The sequence below is a fragment of the Lactuca virosa genome, chromosome 1 (genome assembly GCF_052849685.1).
Source record: "Lactuca virosa cultivar CGN04683 chromosome 1, Lactuca_virosa_CGN04683_v6, whole genome shotgun sequence".
In the NCBI taxonomy this organism is placed as follows: Eukaryota; Viridiplantae; Streptophyta; class Magnoliopsida; order Asterales; family Asteraceae; genus Lactuca; species Lactuca virosa.
The window spans coordinates 41999702-42024764 of NC_136426.1; the positions used below are offsets into that span (position 1 = coordinate 41999702).

Here is a 25063-nt window from a genome sequence, read left to right on the forward strand (position 1 = left end):
TCTTAAATTCCATTCCCAGTTAAGTTTTACTTTTTGAGTTATTGAATAAATATGAGGGGAAGTTCAATTCTAAGTGTATTATTTATGTTGGGTTACTTCCATTCAATATGCTCCGTAATATCGCAAGGTGTTGTAGGTGTGTGTGGTGTGTTTTGCATTTGAACCTTTATGTGTGGAATTAATGGTTCATAAAAATATCAGACGTGAGTTTGAAATTGATTTTGTTTATGCGTTGGTTTGCTGCATATGAAATCTTTGAAAGGTCGACATATAGACTTTCTAAACATGTTATTTTTTTAAATGCATGAAAAAACATGTTTTAAACTTTTGATTTAAAAATTGAGTATAAATTGATATAATCAAGAATTTGTAGAATATCAGATTTGTTCAAAAAAAGCAGGGACCTTTATTTACTACTATAGTAAGTTCCAATGAACAATTGCGTTTATTAGACACACTTTGCCCTACGGTTTTCACTTATCGTTTTGTTCAGTTTAGTTTAAATGGTTTTTTAACTTCAAAAAAATTTATAAAAAAAATCGAACAAAATAAGGCTCTGTATAATCCATTTTTTGTTTAACTGCTTTTGGTTTGTTCGGTTTGCGGTTAAATCCAAAGAACATATATCAAACTTCTTTTGCTTTGGTAGACTTACATTTTCTCTTATCACATAATTTTAGATGATTATAATACTTTGTATCATTTTTTTATTATTATACAAAATATTATTTTATAGTTAATATTAGCACTTTAGTTATTTTAAGCATGTATTTGTCTATAATTTAAGTATATAATTATAAAAGTTGACGTAAATTTATAAGAAACATGATATATGAACATAAAGTTAATTATAAGAAATGCGGTATATACGAATTATGTTTATAGTGTTAACTTGTTTTTTGGAATCATTTGAAAGATCCGGCAACCACCACCACCCACCTCTAACAACCACATCATCTTTCTACAATCCATACAACTTTATCATTTTTTTCCTACAATGCATTGAATTCTACAAAGTTCAATAAAATGTTATAAAATGTAATTTATAGTAAATATTTAATAATTAAAAACTTTTCTTTTTTCCATTGAAGAGTTCAATGGCCATTGAACTCCAAATCTATTGAATGTGAAGGTGACATCTCACAATGATAAAGTTCATCCATTGAATGACACATAGACTTGCCACCTCATCAACTCTCCCATTAAACTTACCATTGTGAATGCTTTTATTCACATGTGAAAATTTCCACTAAATCAAACATTTAACCTAAAATCCAAATTTGAATCAAATCTAAAACTGAACCATAAAATTAAACCAAAACATGAAATCACAAACTTTTCTAACATTTTCCTTTAGTATCAAATCCAGAAATCTAAAAACATAATAAAAATCAAATCTGAAAACACAAACCACAAAATCAAATCTAAGAAACATGAAACCAGACACGAACCAAATCTAAAAACCTAGTGAAATTCAATCCAAGCATTTTGTTGATGTAAATATCGAGTAGTATCGATGAATGGTTGTTTGTTGGCAGCTTCAGACGCACATGTAATCACATTGTTGGCTTCACACGCACATGTATTAACTTCGTTGGCTTCATTGGCCCTTCGTACCTCCACTTTGAAAGGTGGTGACTAGAGTGAAAAAACCAAATATATTGAAGAAACATACATATTGAAAAAAAAAAATACAATACAAGTTATTTCATGTCTAGAAAAATAAAACAAATTAAACACTAGGATTGTTGGTCCGAATTAAATACAAAAGATATGGACAAAACTAGCATATTAAACAAAACACAAAACCAATAAACTACATAATTTACCAAATGGCTTCTAGCCCAACGGTATCAGGTGTTGCCCTCCCTCCTTGAGGTTGAGGGTTCAAGTCTCGTCGGAGACATAGGTGGATGTATGAGTAGTTTAGGATTATATTGTATTTGCCGTTCAAAAAAAAATAATAAAGAAAAATAAACTACATAATTTACTCTTGTATTTATTTTCCATTTAAATGTTTTGCTGTTTAATTATCATTATTTAATTGAGGCCTGGATAGTGAATTTCGTATAGGGAGGAAGAGACGGCGATAACAATGGCAGCGGAAACAAATGCCAGTAATGTCGTCGTACAGCTTGAGATGAAAGAAGCCCTCGATACCACCAATAACATGGAGAAGAGGAACATTTCCTTCAGCATTTGGCCCCCGTCTATTTAAATGTTTTGCTGTTTAATTATCATTATTTAATTGAGGCCTGGATAGTGAATTTCGTATACAAAGGAAGAGACGGCGATAACAATGGCAGCGGAAACAAATGCCAGTAATGTCGTCGTACAGCTTGAGATGAAAGAAGCCCTCGATACCACCAATAACATGGAGAAGAGGGTTCAAGTCTCGTCGGAGACATAGGTGGATGTATGAGTAGTTTAGGATTATATTGTATTTGCCGTTCAAAAAAAAATAATAAAGAAAAATAAACTACATAAATTACTCTTGTATTTATTTTCCATTTAAACGTTTTGTTGTTTAATTATCATTATTTAATTGAGGCCTGGATAGTGAATTTCGTATACGGAGGAAGAGACGGCGATAACAATGGCAGCGGAAACAAATGTCAATAATGTCGTCGTACAGCTTGAGATGAAAGAAGCCCTCGATACCACCAATAACATGGAGAAGAGGAACATTTCCTTCAGCATTTGGCCCCCGTCGCAACACACACGCGATGCCGTCAGAAAGGGCCTTGTCGACACCCTTTCCACCACTTCGATCCTCTCTAAACGTTATGGCATTGTACCGACAGAAGAAGCCACCGCTGTCGCCGAACTTATAGAGGATGAGGCCTTCGTTGCCGCCTCCGCCTCCTCCGCCTCTGCAGAAGATGACGGCATCGAGGTCCTTCAGGCTTACTCGAAAGAGATAAGCAAACGGATGCTTGATCACATGAAATCTAGATCCGCTCTGCCGGAAACAGCGTCGACGTTGGAGGAGGAGAGTTGTGTGACCATCGCCACTTCCGCCAATTATGCTTCTAACGATGATGAAAGCTCTACGGTCGAAGTGACTGAATCTCAAACTATTTGAAACTTAAAAGGTTAGGGTTTCATATTTGTAGTTTGTTTTCGGATCTACAAATTTCTGGGGTTTTGGTTTTCATGAGGTTATATTCATCAAATTTTCAAAATTAGAATCAATTTCTAGATCTATTTTTGATTTCGATGTTTGGATTTCTAAGATGTTTTTGAAAAAATTGTGTTGGTTCTCGACTTCACTTCTTATATGCTTATTTTGAGTCGACGAAATCCAACTGTATCGTGCATTGAATCTGGAAATTGGCTCATCCATGGCTTCGCTAAATTAAGTTACCGTTCCTTCAAAAAGGTTAAGAAATTAGATTAAAGTTTCCAAAATTGGGATGCATGGATTTTCAATCTAAGTTGTTATCGGTCATATTTTCATCATGATCCATCTATGATTTCAACTGATTAATTAGTGAATGGGAATTTGACTTACGAGGGTAAATGTTTTTTTTTTGTTTTTGTTCGTATTTAGGTAACTTCTTTATTTTTGTATATATCTAGTTAACGAACTTGTTGGAAGTGTTCAGGGTCAGTAGAATTCAAATGCCCAGGACGAGCCGGAAAAAAAAGGCCCTAAGCCCTAACGTGTAACGACTAAAAATACATAAACTATTTTTTTTAAACGACTATAAACTTTGTAGCAATAAACAAAGCAAAACCATAGTATTTTAATGAGTCATTACATATTGTATGTGACAACTGGAAAAGTTAGAGTCAAGCAAAGTCTAAAGATGTATTATGTATAAATGAAACCACATCTTAACTTTGTTGCAATGAATCATCTATAGACAAAGAAGCATCATTTGTGTAAGCAAATATATATATATATATATATATATATATATATATATATATATATATATATATATATCTAAAACCATGTTGGAATGAACCATTGAAAGTCAAATAAGGTCAACAAGTTATCAAGGAATAAAGGAGGCAACAAAAGTCAAATAATTAAACCTTAAAGCATGAATTATACATTGTAAGGAGGGTTTTCGACTTTTAGGCCCTATACCTTTGAGTTTCGGTCACATAGGACCGAAATCACCTTCATGGGATTTAGCCAAAACCGAAAACACCTTGTATAAAGCCCATTAAGGCCGAAATCTCATTCTTGGATCATACTTAGACCGAAATCTTCTCCTTAGTTGAAGCTAGGACCGAAATCAACATTTTAAAGTGGTATGCAAGTGATTTCGGTCATGCCTTGACCGGAATCACTCTTATTTAGGCCGAAAACCCCATAGGATTTAGATATTTTATGCAATATGATTGGTTGATTCATTTCCCAAAGCGATATATCACACTTACCAACGTAAGTGTCACTTCTCTTACACATCTTATATCTTTTATCCCATATATATAAACCACCTTTTAAGGACCATTCTCAAACACTTCACAGTTAACAACTTCACTCCCATTCTCTCTCAAATATCAAGCCTTATTTCCCCCTCCAAACTCATCAATTAAATATCCCCAGGAGCTTTTTATTTCAAGGTTGTTCTTAAGGATCATTATAAGTTCCTTATAATCTAGTATTTATGCAGACCTTTTTATGTTAAGTTCATCTTATTCACACATTAGTATGTGTTAAAACTCTTAGGATTCAATCATTTCCGAGTGTTCGTAACTTGAAGATCGTCACCGTCACTTCGTTATCAAACCGCATATACAGATAAGGTGAGTTCATACCCCTACATTTTTCAAGACTTTTTCTATGTTTTAGGGGGGGGGGAATACAAGTAACACACAAGAAATTTTATGTTAAAACGTAAACATTTAAATACGTCATTTTACTATTTTTACAAAAAGTATTGAATACGTGAAACGGCTTTACTACCAACCTCGTATATTTTTACATATAACGTTTTGATTTAAAACGTATAGATATGAAAAATGGTTACAAAATACACTACATTATATATATATATATATATATATATATATATATATATATATATATATTGAGTACAAAACGTTCATTTCATTAAAACTATATAAATATAGTTTACGAAACTTTACCACCTTTGTAACCCGTTGAGCAAAGGGTGTAATAATTGTTTTACGTCACTTCTTAATTATCCTGGAAAAAGGGGATAATTACATATACAAACGTTTTCATTACAAAAACACATACTCTCGTTGAATAAATTTGTGAGACATTGTCTTCATCGTACCTAACTGAGGTATATACGAAAGTCCTGTTTCATAACCAGAATCTCCCGTAAGAGAGTGTGATACTTGTGTATTATCTATACGAGACTGATGATCTCACACCCTGACTATTAGCTACAGTCAGACCGGCAGGTTATGGGTGACAAATTTCATAAACACTTTGACGCCTGAAGAACGTCGCGACAGACAATTCATTTTTAGCACGGTTATGAAAACTCACATGGGGAAACGACTATACGTATATTTTACACGGTAACACATTTCTTCAAACGGTTTTATACATGAATAAAACTACATACGAGTATTTTAAGTATGGAAAACTGGTACATTTTGGTCTTGGAACATTTAAGACTACAACTCATTTCTATGGAAAATATTAGATTTTCTTGAATAAACACCATCATTTTACAAGTGAACGGCTTACATATCATTTATTAAAAAATATCGGATTTTCTGGAACAAACACGATATCTTTTCACAGAAAGGCTTACTATTTTCATATAAACTCTTATGAACTCACCAACTTAATTGTTCACACTTTTTCAAACAACTTGTATTCTCAGGGAATCAGTAAAACAGGTAACCACCAGCTTTTGAGGATGGGACGCTAAGGTGTCAAACAAATCTTTTGTCATCATATTGTAATTGACTTCTGAAATATGTAACACTTACAATGATGTAACTTTTTCAATTATATATATGATGGTTGTGTTTGCTTTCTTTACTACTACTCAATTGTTATGATACAACACATGAAAGTCACCCACCCCCGGACGTTTCCGCCATCCTGGTTTGGGGGTGTGACATTGTAACAGCTAACCGACGATCCGGGAAGCTCTCCTAGCATTCTTGATATCAAATTGGTTGATCAACCCATCGTACTCTATACTTTCTAAGATTTCGTTCTCGATAGATATCATGACCAAACCGCTATGTCTTTCTTGGTTCATTGTTGAGCGTAAGTAAGATTTCAACAACTTCAATTTCGAAAATGCTAGATTAAGAGAATGTCAACCACAAGGAGTGTAAAATGCTCTAGGATTTAGATCTAAAAAATCTCTTTTGCACTGCTTGGTGCTTTCCTTTCATATTTGCCCCATTATCATAGCCTTGACCACGCATATCAACAATTTCAAGACCAATAGAACTCCTCAAGTTTAATATCAAATAGTCCTTTTCCGGTGGTATCATCAACATTCAAAAAACCTAAAAAGGACTCCTCCACAGTTACAGAATTATATGATAACTTTAAATACCTCACTATTATAGTCATATGTTCTTGGTGACTTGAATCGGGAGTACAATCAATTATGATTGAGTAGTACTTTGCTTCCTTTATCTTCTTGATAAGTTCTTTTTTAATTTCTTGAGCTATCAAAAGTATTAGTTCGTTTTGGATCGTGTGCCCAAGATAATGCACATGAAGTTTGTCACTTATGATCCGCCGCACATGCTCTTTGATAACCGGATCACACTTCCAACATTTCAATGACACCCAAAAAATTTCCAATACCTATTAAATACAATTAACAAATAAGAAGTGGAATCAGTCATAATAATTAACAAAAAGGTAATTGGTGGAATTGGATAAAAAAAATATACAATTTATAATTACCTTTTTCATACAACTTTTCATTTGATCCACGGAATGCTAAATTATGTTTAGCAAGAAACTTCACAACTGCAATGATTCTCAAAATGACTTGTTTCCAGTAATCTCTTTCTTTATTGAATTGCTCGTATTGAACTTTATCAATTGTTTCGTTCAAGTTCAATCATTTATGCATATCAAACCACTTATTCCTATTTATGAGATGATCCAAGGAAATTTCATGTTCTTTAACTCTAGTAGTAACATGGTGTCAATGTGAATAACCTTCATCACCCAATTTACCTTTAGAAATCCATTTTCTAAATACTTTACAACAGAAACAAAATTCCTTGTCAAGCTCTTTCGAATATACTAGCCACTCTCTATCACACTTGTCCAAATTAGATAAAGTTCTTGTATATAATGCTGCAGAAAATCGTCTACCATTAATATCGTAGGGACCATACATAATACTAGCATCTCTTTTAGGACCTCTCTCGACCAAAAGTTTTATCTTCTCACGATTAAGTTTTTTCCACCGTCTTGGATCACATATATCAACAAGATCTTTAACGAGCTCTACTTCTTCTGCCTCTTCTACTACTACTTCTACATGCTTGTAACATCCCAAAAATCAAGACTAAATTTTTTTTTTGTTTTTTTTTTATTTTAATACTTGGGAAATTGTCTGAGGAAAACATTACTAATATCATGTCAAACCACAAAACCATAATTACATGTCTCAAAAACCATAATGTCAAATAGTATAATGTCATAGTAAAATCCCAGGGTTCTCAAATGCGGAATCATGTGTGTGCGATGCGCTGCTACCCTGCCGGCTCCTTCCCCTTAGATGAAGAGGTACCTGAAACCAAAACTGAAAACCGTAAGCACGATGCTTAGTGAGTTCCCCCATCATACCACATACCATACAACATACATTCTGTCGGGCAATTATGGGGTGCCAACCTACCCATGTCAAGCCATTATGGGGTGCTGACCTACGCATGTCAAGCCATTATGGGGTGCTGACCTACCCGTGTCAAGCCATTCTGGGGTGCTGACCTACCCATCGCCGCTGTCTCATGTTTAACTCCTTCTGATCAAAGATATGTTGCAAGCTCTTATGGTCAGTGAAAATGGTGCACTTGGTTCTGTAGAGGTAGTGTCTCCAGATCTTTAACGCGAAGACCACTGCTCCCAATTCTAGATCGTGAGTTGTGTAATTGACTTCGTGTGCTTTCAACTGCCTCGAAGCATAGGCGATAACCTTTCCTCGTTGCATGAGCACACAGCCTAGGCCCTGATTGGATGCGTCACAGTAGACAACGAAGTCTTCCGTCCCTTCGGGCAGGGACAAGATAGGTGCGCTGCATAGGGCCTGCTTCAATGTTTCAAACGCAGTGTCTTGCTTGACTCCCCAACTAAAGGTTACACCTTTCTGTGTCAGGGTAGTTAAAGGCTTAGCTATTTTGGAGAAGTTCTGGATGAACCTGCGATAATAGCCTGCGAGACCCAAGAATTGCCTGATTTCTGTGGGTGTCTTTGGTGCCGACCAATTCTCGATCGCTTTGATTTTGGAAGGGTCCACATGTATGCCTTCCTCACTAACCACGTGACCGAGGAAAGTTACCTTCCTGATCCAGAACTCACACTTTGAGAATTTTGCATAAAGCTTCTCCGCCCTCAGTGTTTCGAGTACCTGCCTCAAGTGTTGTTTATGATCATCTTCGCTCCGCGAATAAACAAGTATGTCGTCATGGAACACAATCACGAACTTGTCTAGGAAAGGGCGGCACACCCGATTCATCAGGTCCATGAATACTGCCAGTACGTTGGTTAGACCAAAGGGCATTACTACAAACTCGTAGTGTCCATAGCGAGTTCGGAATGCTGTCTTGGGCACATCATTCTCGTGAACCCGCAACTGATGATACCTTGACCTTAGGTCTATCTTCGAAAAGTAACTGGCTCCCTGAAGTTGATCGAATAGGTCGTCGATTCTGGGTAGGGGATAACGGTTCTTGATGGTAAGCTTGTTCAGCTCTCGGTAGTCGATGCACATCCGAAAGGATCCATCTTTCTTCTTTACGAATAAAATCGGGGCTCCCCAAGGTGAGGAACTCGGTCTTATGAATCCTTTGCTGATCAGCTCATTGAGCTGGCTGGATAATTCTTGCATTTCTGCAGGCGCTAAACGATAGGGAGATTTAGCTACAAGAGTAGCTCCAGGGATTAGATCGATACGGAACTCGACTTGACGCTCGGGAGGAATTCCTGGGAGATCTTCGGGGAAGACATCAGGAAAGTTACAGACTTCGGGGATTCTCTCGAGATCTTTAACTTCTTGCGTCTCGTTGACAACATGAGCTAGGAATGCATGACACTCCTTCCGCATATACTTCTGGGCCTTGATGCATGAAATGATACGAAGGCTCGAACTAAGTTTATCACCGAAAATAGTGAGGGCTTCGCCAGAGGGAAGATTGAGATGGATAGCCTTCTCGTAGCAAAGGATATCATCACGATTGGGGCTTAACCAATCCATGCCGATAATGACATCTAAACTCTTAATGGATATAGGCATAAGGTTGATGGAAAAGGAATGACCGTCTAGAGTGAGAGTACAACCTATGAATATATCGTTAGTGCTCTCCTTCTTTCCGTTAGCCATCTCGACGGTAAATGTTTCGGTTAGAGGTTGGGATTTACACTTGATTCTATGTTTGAATGCATGACTAACAAAACTTCTCTCCGCACCAGAATCGAAAAGAATGCATGCATAAGAGTTGTCAAGTAGGAACGTACCCGTAACAACGGTAGGATCAGCGACTGCTTCCTCTTGGCCCATCGCCAGCACTCTTCCTGTATTGTCACCCGTTTTCGCTTTGGGGCAGTTTCTTTTGAAGTGCCCAACCTCTCCACAGCCATAGCAGGCTTGACCAGCACCCGCCCCAGGAGCCTGGTTGGTTGGTTGAACAGGTGTCTTGCAGTATCGAGCCATATGTCCCTTCTTTCCACAGTTGTTGCATTTTAATTCACGGCAGGGTCTGTGATGATGAAAGTTACACTTGTTGCACAGAGGTAGGTTTCCAGCATAGCCACCGGTAGAAGCTTGGATGGTTGGAACAGCAGTGGGAGCAGCAATAGGAGTAGTAGCAGGGTGGACTGCCACTGTTTGCTGCTTCTTGGAGGGTTCCTGAGGAGACTGGCCCTTGCGTTTGTTCCAAAATTTCTTCTTCTTCTCGCCACTCTCCTTTTGTGGCTCGGCGAACGGTGATGCCTCATCCAGATCGATCCCATGATCGATCAGAGTCTGTGCCAGATCCTTGGCGCTCTCAAACGTGGCCGGTCTAGCAGCCAAGACCTTTCCTTTGGTTGGTTGTGTCAATCCCCAGATGTACCTCTCGATTTTCTTGATTTCCGGGGTAACCATTCACGGACAGAGGAGAGCCAGATCACAGAATCTAGCGGTGTAGGAAGCGATGTCAGAACCCTTCATCTTCAAGTTCCAGAGTTCGTGCTCCAACTTTTGCACTTCGCCCCTCGGGCAGTATTCCGCAAGCATGAGCTCCTTCAGTCTTTCCCAACCCATGGCATTAGCCACTGGCAGGGTTAGGGTTTTGACTCGACCATTCCACCAGGTCAAGGCTCTGTCGGTGAAGGTGCAGGCGGCGAACTTCAGCTTGTTGGCTTCGGAACAGGCGCAAATTTCGAAGATGGATTCGATCTTCTCGAACCATCGAGTTAGAGCGACAACACCTCCATTTCCGTCGAAGGGCTTGGGTTTTGCGGTCATGAAGTCCTTGTAGGAACACTCCTTTTGATGTCCCTGACTTCCGTCTTGCCGCTGGGGGTCGGTTCCACCTCCAGCCCCACCAGCGTTCACTTGTGCCATCGTTGCGGTTACGACAGCGGTAACTGCTGCCTGGAACATGACGGGGTCGAACTGAGGGGGTGGTGGTGGTGGAGTGTCGTCGTTTCTTCTGATGGGTCTTGGTCGGGGAGGCATCTTGTTCTAGAATCAATCAGGAAGAAGAGGATGGTAAGTCCTCGAGATATATAAAACAAGATATATCTCATCCTGATAATAAAAGTATACTACGGAGCGATAAGCACAGAAAGGTTACTAACACAAGTAAGTTATCGCTTAAGAAGAAAGTGGTATCAACACTTGGAGTGAATCTGTATACTGAATTTGGCACTAGCTAAAATACTCCTACAGTATTTTATGTCGGATGCTTTTGTTCTTGGTAAGTTTTAGGCTTGCTGTAACACCAAAGTCACTCCCAAGCACATATTGGTCATGTCTCGAATGAATATAGTTGATCAGGCTATATTGACCCTAGACATGATTACATAACTGCCCAGGTTTAACCGCAGTGTCCCAACATCCAAATACTTTTGTTTCGTTCTATCTATGACTCTGGTTCTGTTATGTATGCATACTAGTATACTTGTTACAAAATACTTTATATTTCGAAAATATACTTTTAGTTTAGAGCACTTAGGCCTCTTAGTGTTTATAGTTGTATACCATGTAAGGTTCGGTATACTTAGTTCGCTATAAACAAGGGCTCTGATACCAATCTGTCACACCCCCAAACCGGAACGGCGGAAACGTTCGGGGGCGGAGGAGGTCATGTTTAGCATCACAACCAATGAATAATAGGAAACATAGCAACACAACCAATACAGAGGATACATATATAAGTAAAATGTTTACATCAGTTTGAAATCTTGTTTTAGGTACATCAAAAGTATGTAAAGTAATAACATAAGACTCTTATTGCTCCAGCTTCTCAAATTCCAGCACATACCTATCTACTGATTTCCTGAGAATACAAGCAGTTTTGAAAGAATATCAGCATAAAGCTGGTGAGTTCATAAGCATTTAGTTTTTGTTGAAAATGTTTCTTTGATCCTTTTTGAAAAGTGTTCCTCAATAAAATCCTATATTTTCTTGTGAAAAGCAGTGTTGTAAGAGTGTCTATTAGTAGAAGATAAATCATCAGTTTTAGAAATGCAGTGTTATCCTGGGAAAATCCCATATTTTCCCTAAAAACAAGTTGTCCGTCATAGAGGTAGAGATGTAATTTTAGAGATCCTTGATTACTATCAGTGTATATATGAAGGTAGTTTTATTACTAAAAATTAAACAAATGAAGGGTAGAGTCTGTAAACCAAATTTAGTTTATACTTATTTGCGAGTCGTATAACCATACTTGATATGACCTAGAGACCTTTATAACGTTCTTCAGGCGTTAAGTTAAATGACATTTGTTCACCCCAGGCGTGCCCGCCTAACTGTAGCTAGCAGTTCAGGTGTGGGATTGTCAGTCCCGAATAGATCTATTCACAAATCTCACGCTCTCCCTCCAGGAGACTCTGGTTATACTAAAAGGATTTATCACTGTACACCTAAGAGTACAGTATTGAAGTAGAGCCTCACAATTCTGTATAATCTAGTTTACTAGCAAGAAACAGTATAAAACAGTAATTATCCTTGAATAAGTGTACTTTATACTTCTAAGAAAACATATAACATAAACTAAATCGGCCATAGTTTATATATATTCATCCATGAAATCTGATTTGGTAGAAACTGCCTAGAGGGTTATCCCAAACTATACCCATTATAGTTTACTAGTGTTGTTATGGAAAATGTTTTGTAAAACCTTTCTGAAAGCTATGAAGTGAGATTTCCAAAATAACAATTTCCCTTATACTCAACATGTTACAAAAGGGATAAAATATCCGAGTAAGTTATTAAACATGGAAATCGTTGAGTTGTATTAATAAGTTTAAAACTTAATAAAATACTTTGAGTTTGCCTTGTATTCCCCCCTGAAAACATTAAAAACACGGAAAAATGTAGGGGTATGAACTCACCTGTAGTGAGTGGTTCTGACGTGTGGTTGGAAGAGGAGTGCAGAGTGTCAGGTGTAACCTTGAGCACACAATGATCCTAATAGACACATATAGACATGTATGTGTATGAATTTAGTGTATAGACGACTAAATAAGAAGGGTAACACTCTTATTGGCTAGGAAACTCTAAGATTTATGGAATACAATCACATATGATTGCATAGCTAGGGTATATGGCCACCCTATAGAGTTTACGGTCAAAGAGGTATGACCATTGGAGTTCACGGTCTTGGAGTTCACGGTCCAAGTGTTCACGGTCTTAGTGTTTACGGTTTTAGTGTTTACGGTCATGGAGTTCACGGTCTAATGACCTTACGGTCATAAGGTTTACGGTCTATGGGTTTACGGTTCCATGGGTTTATGGCCCATGAATATACGGTCTTTGAAGGGTGTACGGTCTAAGGAGATACACTAGACAGTAAACTCATCAATCGTGCACAAATGATGGTTTTCAAGGGTTTCATTCAAAAACATTGGATTCTAGGGACCATGCTTAGCCTTAGGAAGGGTAAAGGCTATAAGAACACCCTTTATAAGGGTTTACGGTTTATGAAGATTCATAGGACCGTAAACTCTTTTGTTCATGCAAAGAGTGATGATCTTAAGTCCAAAATGAAGGATTGTAATTAGATAGATGTAAAGGAGAATGGTACTTACGATTTGGAGGCAAATGGGGGTGTTTTCGGTCCAAAACACAACCGTGTTCTTGAGGATTCTCGATGAAGGTAGAGAGGGAGTAGAGAGAGAAAGCCTTTGAAGTGTTTAAAGTGTGAAATGAAGGCCAAATACTCTATATATAGGGTAGAGTTCTCGGTCAAAAAGGGGTCCACCTGACCGTAAACGTGTTTACGGTCTACACGAGTTTACGGTCGTAAACTCGTCCTGACCGTGAACTCGATGATTTTTGAGTGAAGGTTCGAGTTTTTCCGCGATTCTGGTTCAATCCGACTCGTATAAAATAAATATTATTTATTTAAAACGCAAAGTCTTTCTCAAACTAAGAAATTTGACGGAATTTAATAAAACCCAAATTTTATTAACGGAAACTGGGTAAGGATAACGGAAAAAGTTTTGGGTTGTCACAATCACAAAGTGGGTGTGAATAACCATGCAAATGTACATGGTGCCCTCATTGTTATAGTCACCTATTCGATGTGCCGGTTAAACACACATGATCCATCGAACTACGACAAACAATGAGTCACCCTTTGACACCTTTGCTTAGAACCCAATTAATGTGTCGGTTAACCACACACGCTCCATTAACGTCTTAGCAAGGGTACAAAGTGTAATTTCATGGAATTGCATCAAATTCACTTTTGCCTAAAGTAACTAAGATTGAGAATTTTTGTAAAAACATTTAGTTACTTTTATAATTCATTATACTTATTAATGAGGAAGTGGTTGCCATATCCTACCCGTTCGGTTAACGACCCTCCACCAATCAAGGAAGCGGTGGGTGAGAGTGGACACCCATTAAACGGCCATTTTATAGGCCATAACCTTATACCCCCCTTATAGATCGGCTTCGTGAATGAGGTCTACTAACGGTAAGACTAGCATTTAAGTTATATATATATATATATATATATATATATATATATATATATATATATATATATATATATATATATATATTAATCTTATAATATTATAAAGTATAAGGTTGAAATTTTAAAACTTGTAAAATTCTAAGGTTTGAAATTTAAATAGTTCAAATTAACCTTTTAATCATAAAATTTAAATTTCAAAACTTGAGGACAAGTTTTGAACTTTTCAAAACACAAATGATCAAATAGCAAATAATTTAAATTAAACAATTAATTTAATGATTATCTAAATTTGACCTCGTCAATTTTACTTGCAAGATAATTCGACAATTAATTCAAATAATCAAATATTATCAAATAAGGAATTTATTATTTAAACAATTGGTAATTATCTTTTGATTTGGTAAGGATAATCATAAAACAATAATAAAATTCGGATTTTTTTAATAAAAAACGATTTAGGCAATTATCCTTAAGCAAATCAGCAAGAAATCCCGAAAATCCCTCTGTTTGACGCTCCGACTCGCCTAGTTACTAACTGGACTTGCCGAGTTGGGCTGACTCGCCGAGTGCAGCTAGTGACTCGCCGAGTCAGGTCGAGCAGAGGGCCAAAAAAACGATTTTTTCAGCAAGATGAACATACAAGGCATCAATACAATGGAAACCAAACAAAGCTCTGATACCACTGATGGGTTTGAGCCAAAAGAACATCCTATGTGCTCATGCAAACCCTAATGCTTGGATCTAGGTTTCACTAATTGTACATGCAATCATCCAAGACTTACAAACCCTAGATCTAATGAGAATAATTCGAAATTATATGAAATAAATCAGATCTAGATCATTACCTCTTATTGCTTGCTTGAATCTTCTTGTCTTTGAAGCTTAGAGTCACAAGTGTCACTCCTCTAATGGCTTACAAACACCAATAGCAAAAGAATGATCTTGGAGAGAGGTTGGAGGCTTCTTGAATTCGCCTCTATAGCTCTTTTGAATAGGGTAGCAGAATTCTGGAACCTTAGGGTCCTATTTATACTGAAACTGTTAGGGTTTCAGTCAAAAACCCTAATGGACAGCTTAGGCCTTAAGCTATCCAAGGAAGCTTCTGGAATAGGGCCTTAGGGCCGAAATTAGAGATGGACACCTCCTAATTTCGTCCATGCCTAGTCCAAGAGGCCCCTCAGCCCAATACTCAACTATCACACATTTGACAGTTTAAGTCCCTGATATTAAATTAATATCTTTTAGCCAAAAAAATTAATTTCTTAATTAATTCTTGTCTAATATTAATTTAATTATATGATTTATCCATTAATATATTATTCATATAACATATTAATGAATCATGATAACCTCTTTATTCACAAATCATCCTATCATGTTGCTTTGGTGAAGGCAACCCAAAAGGACCATGCACAACCGGGTCAAGTACTTACCAAATATAGTTACGGGCTTAGACACTAATCCAACACTGACCTACCCGCGTCAGGCCATTCTGGGGTGCCTGCCTACCCTTCGGTCTATCTCACCCGGTCACGGGGACTATTTCACCCCTACTACTATCACGTAATAACATATCATAATCATGCTGTCAGACATATCTGGGGTGTCCGACCTACCCTTCGGCCTTAACGACCGAATCGGGGACTATTCCCCTCCTTCTACCACTATCTCATAGAACATATCATACTGGCACATATAACACATCAAGTAATAGCAAACCAGATAATTATCACAAAGACAATCATCTCAACTGAAATCAACTACTAGTGGGTCGGCCTTGGTGCCTTAAACCCACTTCTACTGGTAGGTAACTCACCTCGCTATACCGTAGTATCTGCACAATCCTCGGCACGGGAATCAACTCGTCTCTACTCCTCAATCCATACACAACAACCTTTCTCGATTACTAATACATACTCATAACCCCCTTACAAGGGTCAACCCAAATCCAAGTCAAAGTCAAGGTCAAACCCTGTTCAAAGTCAACTTTGGTCAAGGTCAACGTCCAGTTGACTCCACTCGCCGAGTTGGTCCACCAACTCGTCGAGTCCCCACTTCTACAAAATGTTAAGACCCGACTCTACTCGCCGAGTCTAGCAAGAGCTCGACGAGTTCTCCTTCAACCATAACATCGGGACCATCTTCAACCGACTTGCCGAGTTCATCCTTGAACTCGTCGAGTTCATCTTCATCTGAATGAATGAGTCTAGTCTATGACTCGCCGAGTTCTCCTTGAACTCGTCGATTCCGTCTTCATGAGGTTAGGACATTGCCTTGAACTCGCCGAGTCCGTTCATCCACTCGCTGAGTCCTATGATTTCCAGGTCCAAAACAAACCCCTAGCAGGCTGAGTGTTCCTTCCACTCAACCAAAACCATTTCCAGAAGACGTTTGGGGGAAAAATGCGTCCCGACTCGCCGAGTCACCCAAGCGACTCGCTGAGTCCCTCCTAGTCCAAAACTATAATGTCGATTATAATGGGTCTTAATGCATCAAAATCATAGATCTGACCTCCTAGGGTCCATTTCATACGTAAAGCTATGAACTTGATGTCCATGCATGGGGTTTTTGGCTCCAAAATCCATGAAAAGGGGGTTTATAAGATGCATGGGCTTCCCATGGCCATAAAGTTGGCACCTTTATGCCATGGGAACCCTCAATGGTTCAAGATCTGAAGTGTAACTCCATGATACACACTCAATCCGAATATGGCCTTAGAAATGCCCCAAAATGATAAGATCTAAGCCCTAGAGGAGATCTATCAAATGAGAAGTCAAGTTTGAAGCTTTTAACCTTGAATGGGATGGAAATAAATCAAAACCTTTGGATCTACTAGTCTTCTCTTGATCTTCCAAGCTTCCTTCTCTTCTTCAAACTTCAAATCACCACAAAACACACAAAAATGGCTCAAGATCACTCAAACAAGGTTAGGGTTTCAATATAGGGTTTCTCTGAGTTGGGAGGGGTGATGGAGGCTGGTTTGGGACGAGATAAAGTGTTTAAATAGGGTGCAAACCCTAAATATTAGGGTTTTGTCCAGACAGCTCCTACTCGTCGAGTCGGTCCCCCGACTCGTCGAGTAGATCGCTAAAACCCCCGCATAATGTCGAGTCTACTCGACGAGTTGGGCCTCCAACTCGTCGAGTCCCATAGTAGAATACCAAAATACTTGAATTTGCATACGTACCAGGAACCAGGTGCTACAATGCTCTTGCTCTTCAACATGATCTTCAACATACTCTTCAACGTGCTCTTGCTCTTCAACATGATCTTCAATATGCTCTTCAACGTGCTCTTCAACATGCCATTCAACGTGATCTTCAACAAGCTCTTCAATAGGTTTTCTATGGATAAATTTATCTAGAGAACCAACGTCAGCCTTTCTCTTTTCTTCATCAAGTTTTCTCTTTTTACGTTTTTGAAAGTCGGATGGTTGTTTGGACTTCATCACTACAAGTTCAATAGTTTTAAACTTTCAACTTTCAACATTCAAGTTGTTGGATTAGGTGTCTAAGCCGATAACTATAATTGGTATGTACTTGAATTGATAGCAGCACAGTCCTTTTGGGTTGCCCTCAACCTAGCAACTGGACAAGGAAATTATGAAAGGAGAGATATTAATTTATAAGATTAATGAATTAATATAAATGATTTATTAATATGTTAAAAGATTAATATATTAATTAGAAATCATTATGTTTAATTAATAGTTAGCCAGAAATTAATCAGAATTAATTTTGGGGTTAAAAGAATTAATTATAAAGTGCAGGGACTAGTTTGCAATTAACTAATAGTTGAGTGGAAGGTTCCAGAACCCCCTTGGAAGGAGGTGGACGAAATTCTTAGGGGAAACCCTAGAGATTTCGTCCAAGGGGTCCAAATAAGGCCTTTGGATCTTGCTTAGGCCCTAAGCAAAGGATAACTAGGGTTTTCCCTAAACCCTAGATCCCTCAGCTATTTAAGGAGCCTCCTGGCTCACATTTGAGGTCACTGATTTCTTTGGAAGAAACCCTAAGGCCGAAATTGCATACTCTCTCCATCCTCTCTCCTCCAAGTTTCCTTCTTGCTAGTTCTTGGGTGTGATTCCATTAGAGGCATTACATTTGTGGTGCTAAGCTTCCAAGAAGATCAAGATCAAGATCAAGAGGATTATCAATTGTTTGCTATAACAATTGAAAGGTATGTAACTCCTAAACCCTAGTTTGTTAATTTCGAAATTAGCCTCTCTCCTCTAGGGTTCTTGTTTTGCAATTCAAAGTTATATGTTCAATAGTTAAAACATAGATCCAAAGTAGGTTGCATGTGAACTTAGGAATTGTTTTCTAGTTTATTTGTTTTACCTAAAACCCATCAGTGGAATCAGAGCCATTGTTTGTTTTAAATTGAATTGCTATAATTGTTGAATTGCAAATTAGGGTTTATAGCTATTAAACCCTAAAGGCCAAATTTTCGATTTCTAGGGTTTTAGATAAAAGGGTTTTTTTTCGAAAACCCTAGCCTCCAAAGAACCCTAATCGAAATTAGGGTTAGGGTTTTGAAAACCCTAGCCTCCTCCCTTGTAAATTTCGAAATTGCTAGAAGTTTTAGAGTTTCTTGTTTTGGATAATTGTTACTTAATTAGATTAATTGGATAATTATCCTTACCCTATTTTTCGAAATTTAGAGGGATAAGGATTAGGATTAAATTAATTGATTAATTTAATTAGATAATCCTTACAAGATTTAATAATTTGATTAATAGTTAATTAAAAGATAAATATTAAATCTAGTTAATTGGTTTATTTAAATTTAAATTTAATAGTTTGAATTTCGAAATTTATATAAACCCTTGAAGTTTTAAAATGTTTTAAAACACACCCTATATATGTATTATGATTAAAAGTTTAATATTATATATGCATAAGAATATGGTCAGTCAAATCGCTAGTATGCCTCATTCACGAAGCTAATCTATAAGGGGGGGTATAAGGAAACTGCCTATAAAATGGTAGTTGAATGGGTGTCCACTCTCACCCACCGCTTCCTTGATTAGTGGAGGGTCGTTAGCAGAACGGATTTGATAGGACAACTACTTCTCATTAAAAGTATAATGACATTAAAGAAAGTACTAGAACATTATTTTTAAAATCCCAACTCTAGTTACTTTAGGAAAAATGTGAAAAGTATGCTAATCCATGAAATTGCACATTATGCTTTATTGGTCGTTAGTGGAGCGTGTATGGTTAACCAGCACACTAAAGGACACTAATAAAGAGTAGTAATGGGTATCTCATAATTGTCATTTTGATGGAGCGTGTGTGGTTTACCAGCACATCAATAGTTAATGATAAAGACAATGAGGTTACCAAGCACATTTGCATGGTTATTCACATCTTGTTTGTGATCCTCGGCATCCCAGTCACAAATAGAAGAGCATAATCTGAGATTAAAACATGCCATTGAATAGTTTCAATGTATCTCAAAAGAATTAGGAATTTCACTTCGTTTGTTTCGTCTAATGGTGGAATTGGTGAATCGTCATTCACCTACCTTATGAAATTTACACTTGGATCTCGGCATCTCATTTCTAAGTTGTGAATCTTCATAGTTGGATCCTAACCTTGATATTTTATCTTTGGGTTATTATATTGAGGTATCTTGAAATCTAACTAAAACTTTCTTTCTTTTCAGATGTCTACTCCTGGAAACACTTCTGCTTCATCCTCCTCCAACCAGAACTTCTCTTTGCTCAATATCTGCTCCAAAGTCGTTATGGATGGCTCAAACTATAACGATTGGATGCGCAACATCAAGATGGCTCTTCGTTTTGAGAACAAAGAATATGTTCTTGAAAAGGAGCTCAAAGAGCTTGATGAGTCTGAAGCTACTCCTGAAGATCTTGCTGCCTACAAGAAACATTACGATGATGCTACCAAAGTGGCGTGCATCATGGTGGCAACCATGTCCCCAGAACTGCAGAGGTACTATGAGGACTACTGGCCTTTTGAGATGAACAAGGACCTTATGGAAAAGTACCATAAGCGAGCTCGTCAAGAAAAGTTTGAAGTAGTCAAGTCACTCATGGCTTGCAAGATGAAAGAAGGGGAATCGGTTGTGTCACATGTGCAAAGAATGCAACGCTACATAGAGCGTTTGGTCAAGCTCAACATTCACTTTGATGAGGAATTGGCCATTGACATGGTCTTGAACTCACTACCTGATTGTTATGGTTAGTTTATTCTAACTTACCATTTGAACAATACTGAGCAGACCTTGGCCCAATTGCACAACTTGTTGCAGACAGCTGAGGCAGGAATGAAGGGTAAAAGTATACCCTCCACGCCTTCAAGTGCCCCTGTGTTGGCTATTGGACAGGGAAAGGGGAAAAAGAGGAAAGGTCCTCCCAAGCAAAACTGGAAGAGCAAGGCTCAAGCTGGGTCGTCTAGTAATGGCCCAAAGGCTAAGCCCAATGGTTCCACTCCCCATGTTTCTGATCCAAAAGAGGTCGTTTGCTTTTACTGCAATCAAAAGGGGCATTGGAAGAGATCTTGCCCACAATATCTGCAAGATATCAAGGATGGCAAAGTGAAGCCATCTTCGGCAGGTATTTACACTATTTCTGCTAATAACTCATTATCTTCTCGTTCATGGGTCCTTGATACAGGATGTGGTTTTCATATCTGTTCTGATTTGCAGGGACTAAAGGAAAGTGAGGAGATAGAGCGAGGAAGGATAAACTTGATCATGGGAAATAGAAAGTCTTCACCAGTGACCAAGATCGGAGTTTATCAGCTTCTGCTTAGCAATGATGTTAGATTAGATTTAATAAATTGTTGCTATTCGTCTGAGATGACGAGAAACATTATTTCATTTCATGCATTGTTCAGACAAGGTTTCAAATATTCTTTTAATGATTTGAATGGTTCAATTTCTGTTTATAAGAATGGTGTTTTTATGTTTGAAGCTTTACCTTGTGATGGTGTGTATGAAACAGTGACTTGTGTTGATAGCTTAGGAAATAGTGTACTTAATATTGACTTGTCTAATAGTGTAGACAAGGCATGCTTGTGGCATTGTCGTCTTGGACACATTAACAAGAAACACATAGCCCAACTCCAAAAGGATGGAGTGTTGAATCATTTGACCTAAAATCAGATGATATGTGTGAATCTTGTCTTTTGGGAAAGATGACAAAATCACCATTCACAGGGTCTTGTGAAAGAGGTGAAGGTCTGTTGGATCTCATACACACAGATGTGTGTGGGCCCTTCAGATCAACTACAAGAGATGCTAATCGATTCTATGTGACTTTCACTGACGATTATAGCAGATATGGATATATCTACTTGATCAAGCATAAGTCAGAAACTTTTGAAAGGTTCAAAAAGTTTAAGCATGAAGTCGAAAATCAATTGGGCAGAAAGATAAAGATACTTAGATCCGATAGAGGCGGGGAGTATCTTAGTATCGAGTTTAACGACTATCTGAAAGAATGTGGGATAGTCTCACATTCTTAGGGGAAACCCTAGAGATTTCGTCCAAGGGGTCCAAATAAGGCCTTTGGATCTTGCTTAGGCCCTAAGCAAAGGATAACTAGGGTTTTCCCTAAACCCTAGATCCCTCAGCTATTTAAGGAGCCTCCTGGCTCACATTTGAGGTCACTGATTTCTTTGGAAGAAACCCTAAGGCTGAAATTGCATACTCTCTCCATCCTCTCTCCTCCAAGTTTCCTTCTTGCTAGTTCTTGGGTGTGATTCCATTAGAGGCATTACATTTGTGGTGCTAAGCTTCCAAGAAGATCAAGATCAAGATCAAGAGGATTATCAATTGTTGGCTATAACAATTGAAAGGTATGTAACTCCTAAACCCTAGTTTGTTAATTTCGAAATTAGCCTCTCTCCTCTAGGGTTCTTGTTTTGCAATTCAAAGTTATATGTTCAATAGTTAAAACATAGATCCAAAGTAGGTTGCATGTGAACTTAGGAATTGTTTTCTAGTTTATTTGTTTTACCTAAAACCCATCACAAGTTACATCAACCGATAAACATAATTGATAATCTTATAATCTAATTTCAATTTCCGATAAACAGTTAAGACTTAACTTATTCTAATTTCTCATAATATGATTTCTTCTTTCAACATTCATTAACATATTCTAATTTCTCAATTATCATAATCTTATTTCTGATTTCAACATTCAATTTCTGATAAATTATAATCTTATTAATCTGATTCAAGTTCATTAGTTCAACTATTCAACATTCAGTAAAGTATAAAACATTCAAGTTCATTATTAATCTGATAACATTCACAATTTCACATTCTGAACCCTGATTTTTGATAATATATAATCTGGTAACATTCACATTCAATTAATCATAAGTAATTCACTAATTCTGATAAGTTGTTTCTAAAAAGTGTGTTATGACAAAACTTAAAAGAATGATCAACTGGAAGTCTGGATTCTGGAACAAAAAAGAAAACAAGGAAAACAGTCGACTGATAAATTGAAAATACCGTTGTTGCCCTTTTGATTTCTGAAATCTGAATGAATAAAGAATACTCTATAATCGCAGAAAACTCAATCGTCCCTCCCTCACGCTCTTTGCACGTTGTTGTACGCTGTTCGCTCACTCGCTTGTCGCTCACGCTCACGATCACATAAAATTGGACAACATTCTGCCTCTCTGGATCGCTGGAGTTGGATTCTAGTGATAGCTGGGCCTAAATCTGATTTAATTTTTTATTAAATATAATATAAGTAAAAAAAATTTGGGCCCCTGAAAATAAAAGGCCCTCTGCAGAGGTCCTTCTTGCCCACCCCTATCATCGGCACTAGAAGTGTTCATAAACGACCATTATGACCGACTGCAACAAGCTACAACCGGTTATAATGGTCATATGTGAACACTTCCAGCAAGTTTAGTAAATTCATTACCTGGATGTGTACAAAAAAAGAAGTTATCTAAATGTGAGCAAAACGAAAATGTAATTACCTTGATAATTCAATTTATTTTCTTTTTTGTTTTACCTTTTAATTTTGTTTTGGTATAAAGTTTAACATAAATGGTAAATATTTTTAAAATCATACCATTTTGATAAATATCTTTTTAAAATACACTAATTTTATTAAATATAAAAAAATATAATTTTACTATGTACACGTGTAAAAATAGAGAATACATGCTGCTCAACAATGAATATGGCAATCACCATCCACGTCACACCGACGTTTGTGTCAGCCGAAACATTTGAGATTTACATACCTGCAAAGCATGTTTAATTCAATAGAGAAAAACAAACAACAAGTCATGAACCAGAGAACTGTAATAGAGACTAAAAGTACCAGAGATTGAGACCAATAACATGAAAAAAAACATCATCTTCAATAAAGTTTGTTCCATGTATTACAAAAATTTAAAATACAAAAAATAAAAGTAGTTTATATATATATATATATATATATATATATATATATATATATATATATTAGCTAATAATTATACTACCAAAAATGGCTCCCAACATGTCGTGGCGTATTTAAATGGTCATAAATATTGTTTTAAAGAAATTTAAATGAATCAATATTGCAAACATTATGATCGACCGCCTTAATAAAAAGAGAAATTAACTTATCAAGGTAATTATCTTTTCATTTTGTTCACATTTGGGATTTTTTTTTTTTGTACACATTTAGGTAACAAACTTGTTAGAAGTGTTCACATATGACCATTATGATACCGATTGTAACTTGCTATAGCCGGTCATAATGGTCATATGTGAACATTTTCAACAAGTTCGTTACCTAGATATGTACAAAACTAATGTGAACAAAACGAAAAGGTAATTACCCTGATAAGTCAATTACCCGTTTTATATTCGTAACACATTCAAGTCTATCCTAGTGAATCTTTTTTTATTATTATTATTTATAAATTATGTTTCTTGACACTTGATCTCTATATTTTGAGGAATGAGGCTTGGTGGAAAATTAATATAGTCTATAAAATCACCAAATTCTTTCAAGGGAAAATGTTGTATATGTTTTATACTTTTATTGTCATTCTTTTTATAAGTTATATTTTACAAAGTAAACTTTAAGGGTATGTTTGGTTGGCTGCTATAGAATAAAAAATGATCCATGTCATTGTCATTGTATTTGTCGAGGTTGTATGTTAATACTCATCAACAAACCATTTTCATAACATCATTACACATTCAAATATCATCAAAATAACTATTTACATTCCAACAAACCATTTTCATAACATTCATCAATATTAACAATTTCATCAATTTTAACATGTGATGAGTTAAAAGAAAAGAAAATTGTAAATAGGTAAACATTGGTGTCTTAGTGCATTAAATCATATTATTTAGCTTAATCAATTAAGGTATTTTGTCTATATGAGCAAAAACATCCATATCAAATTATTTGGCTTAATCAATTAGGTAATGAGAGGTTGGACATAGGTCGCAAAGGATTCGCCTTCTTTCGATTGTTTTATAGTCTTGCCTAACTTCAAATTCATCACCCTATCAATAAAAATCATTAATAAGTTTGAGTCGTATTTTATTTGTTTTTCTATTCTACTGATTTATTTCCTACGTTTCATGCTTTAGATATGGAGGACCACATTGCATACACTATATTTATTAACATTCAATCAAGCTTAACATTTTTATTATTGAAAATATTACATCTCTTCTCTATGTAGACAACCTAATCATTTCAATTGTTGTTAGCTTA

At 36.8% G+C, this 25063-nt stretch overlaps 1 protein-coding gene across 1 annotated transcript; it reads left to right on the forward strand.

Annotated features, from left to right (window-relative positions):
* The first annotated feature begins 2596 nt into the window (after window positions 1-2596).
* LOC145113276 (MFP1 attachment factor 1-like) lies at window positions 2597-3267 on the forward strand. Its single transcript, XM_079049390.1, has one exon. It carries the CDS (start codon window positions 2597-2599, stop codon window positions 3083-3085), a length of 489 nt encoding a protein of 162 aa, XP_078905516.1. The 3' UTR covers window positions 3086-3267.
* The last annotated feature ends 21796 nt before the right edge of the window (window positions 3268-25063 follow it).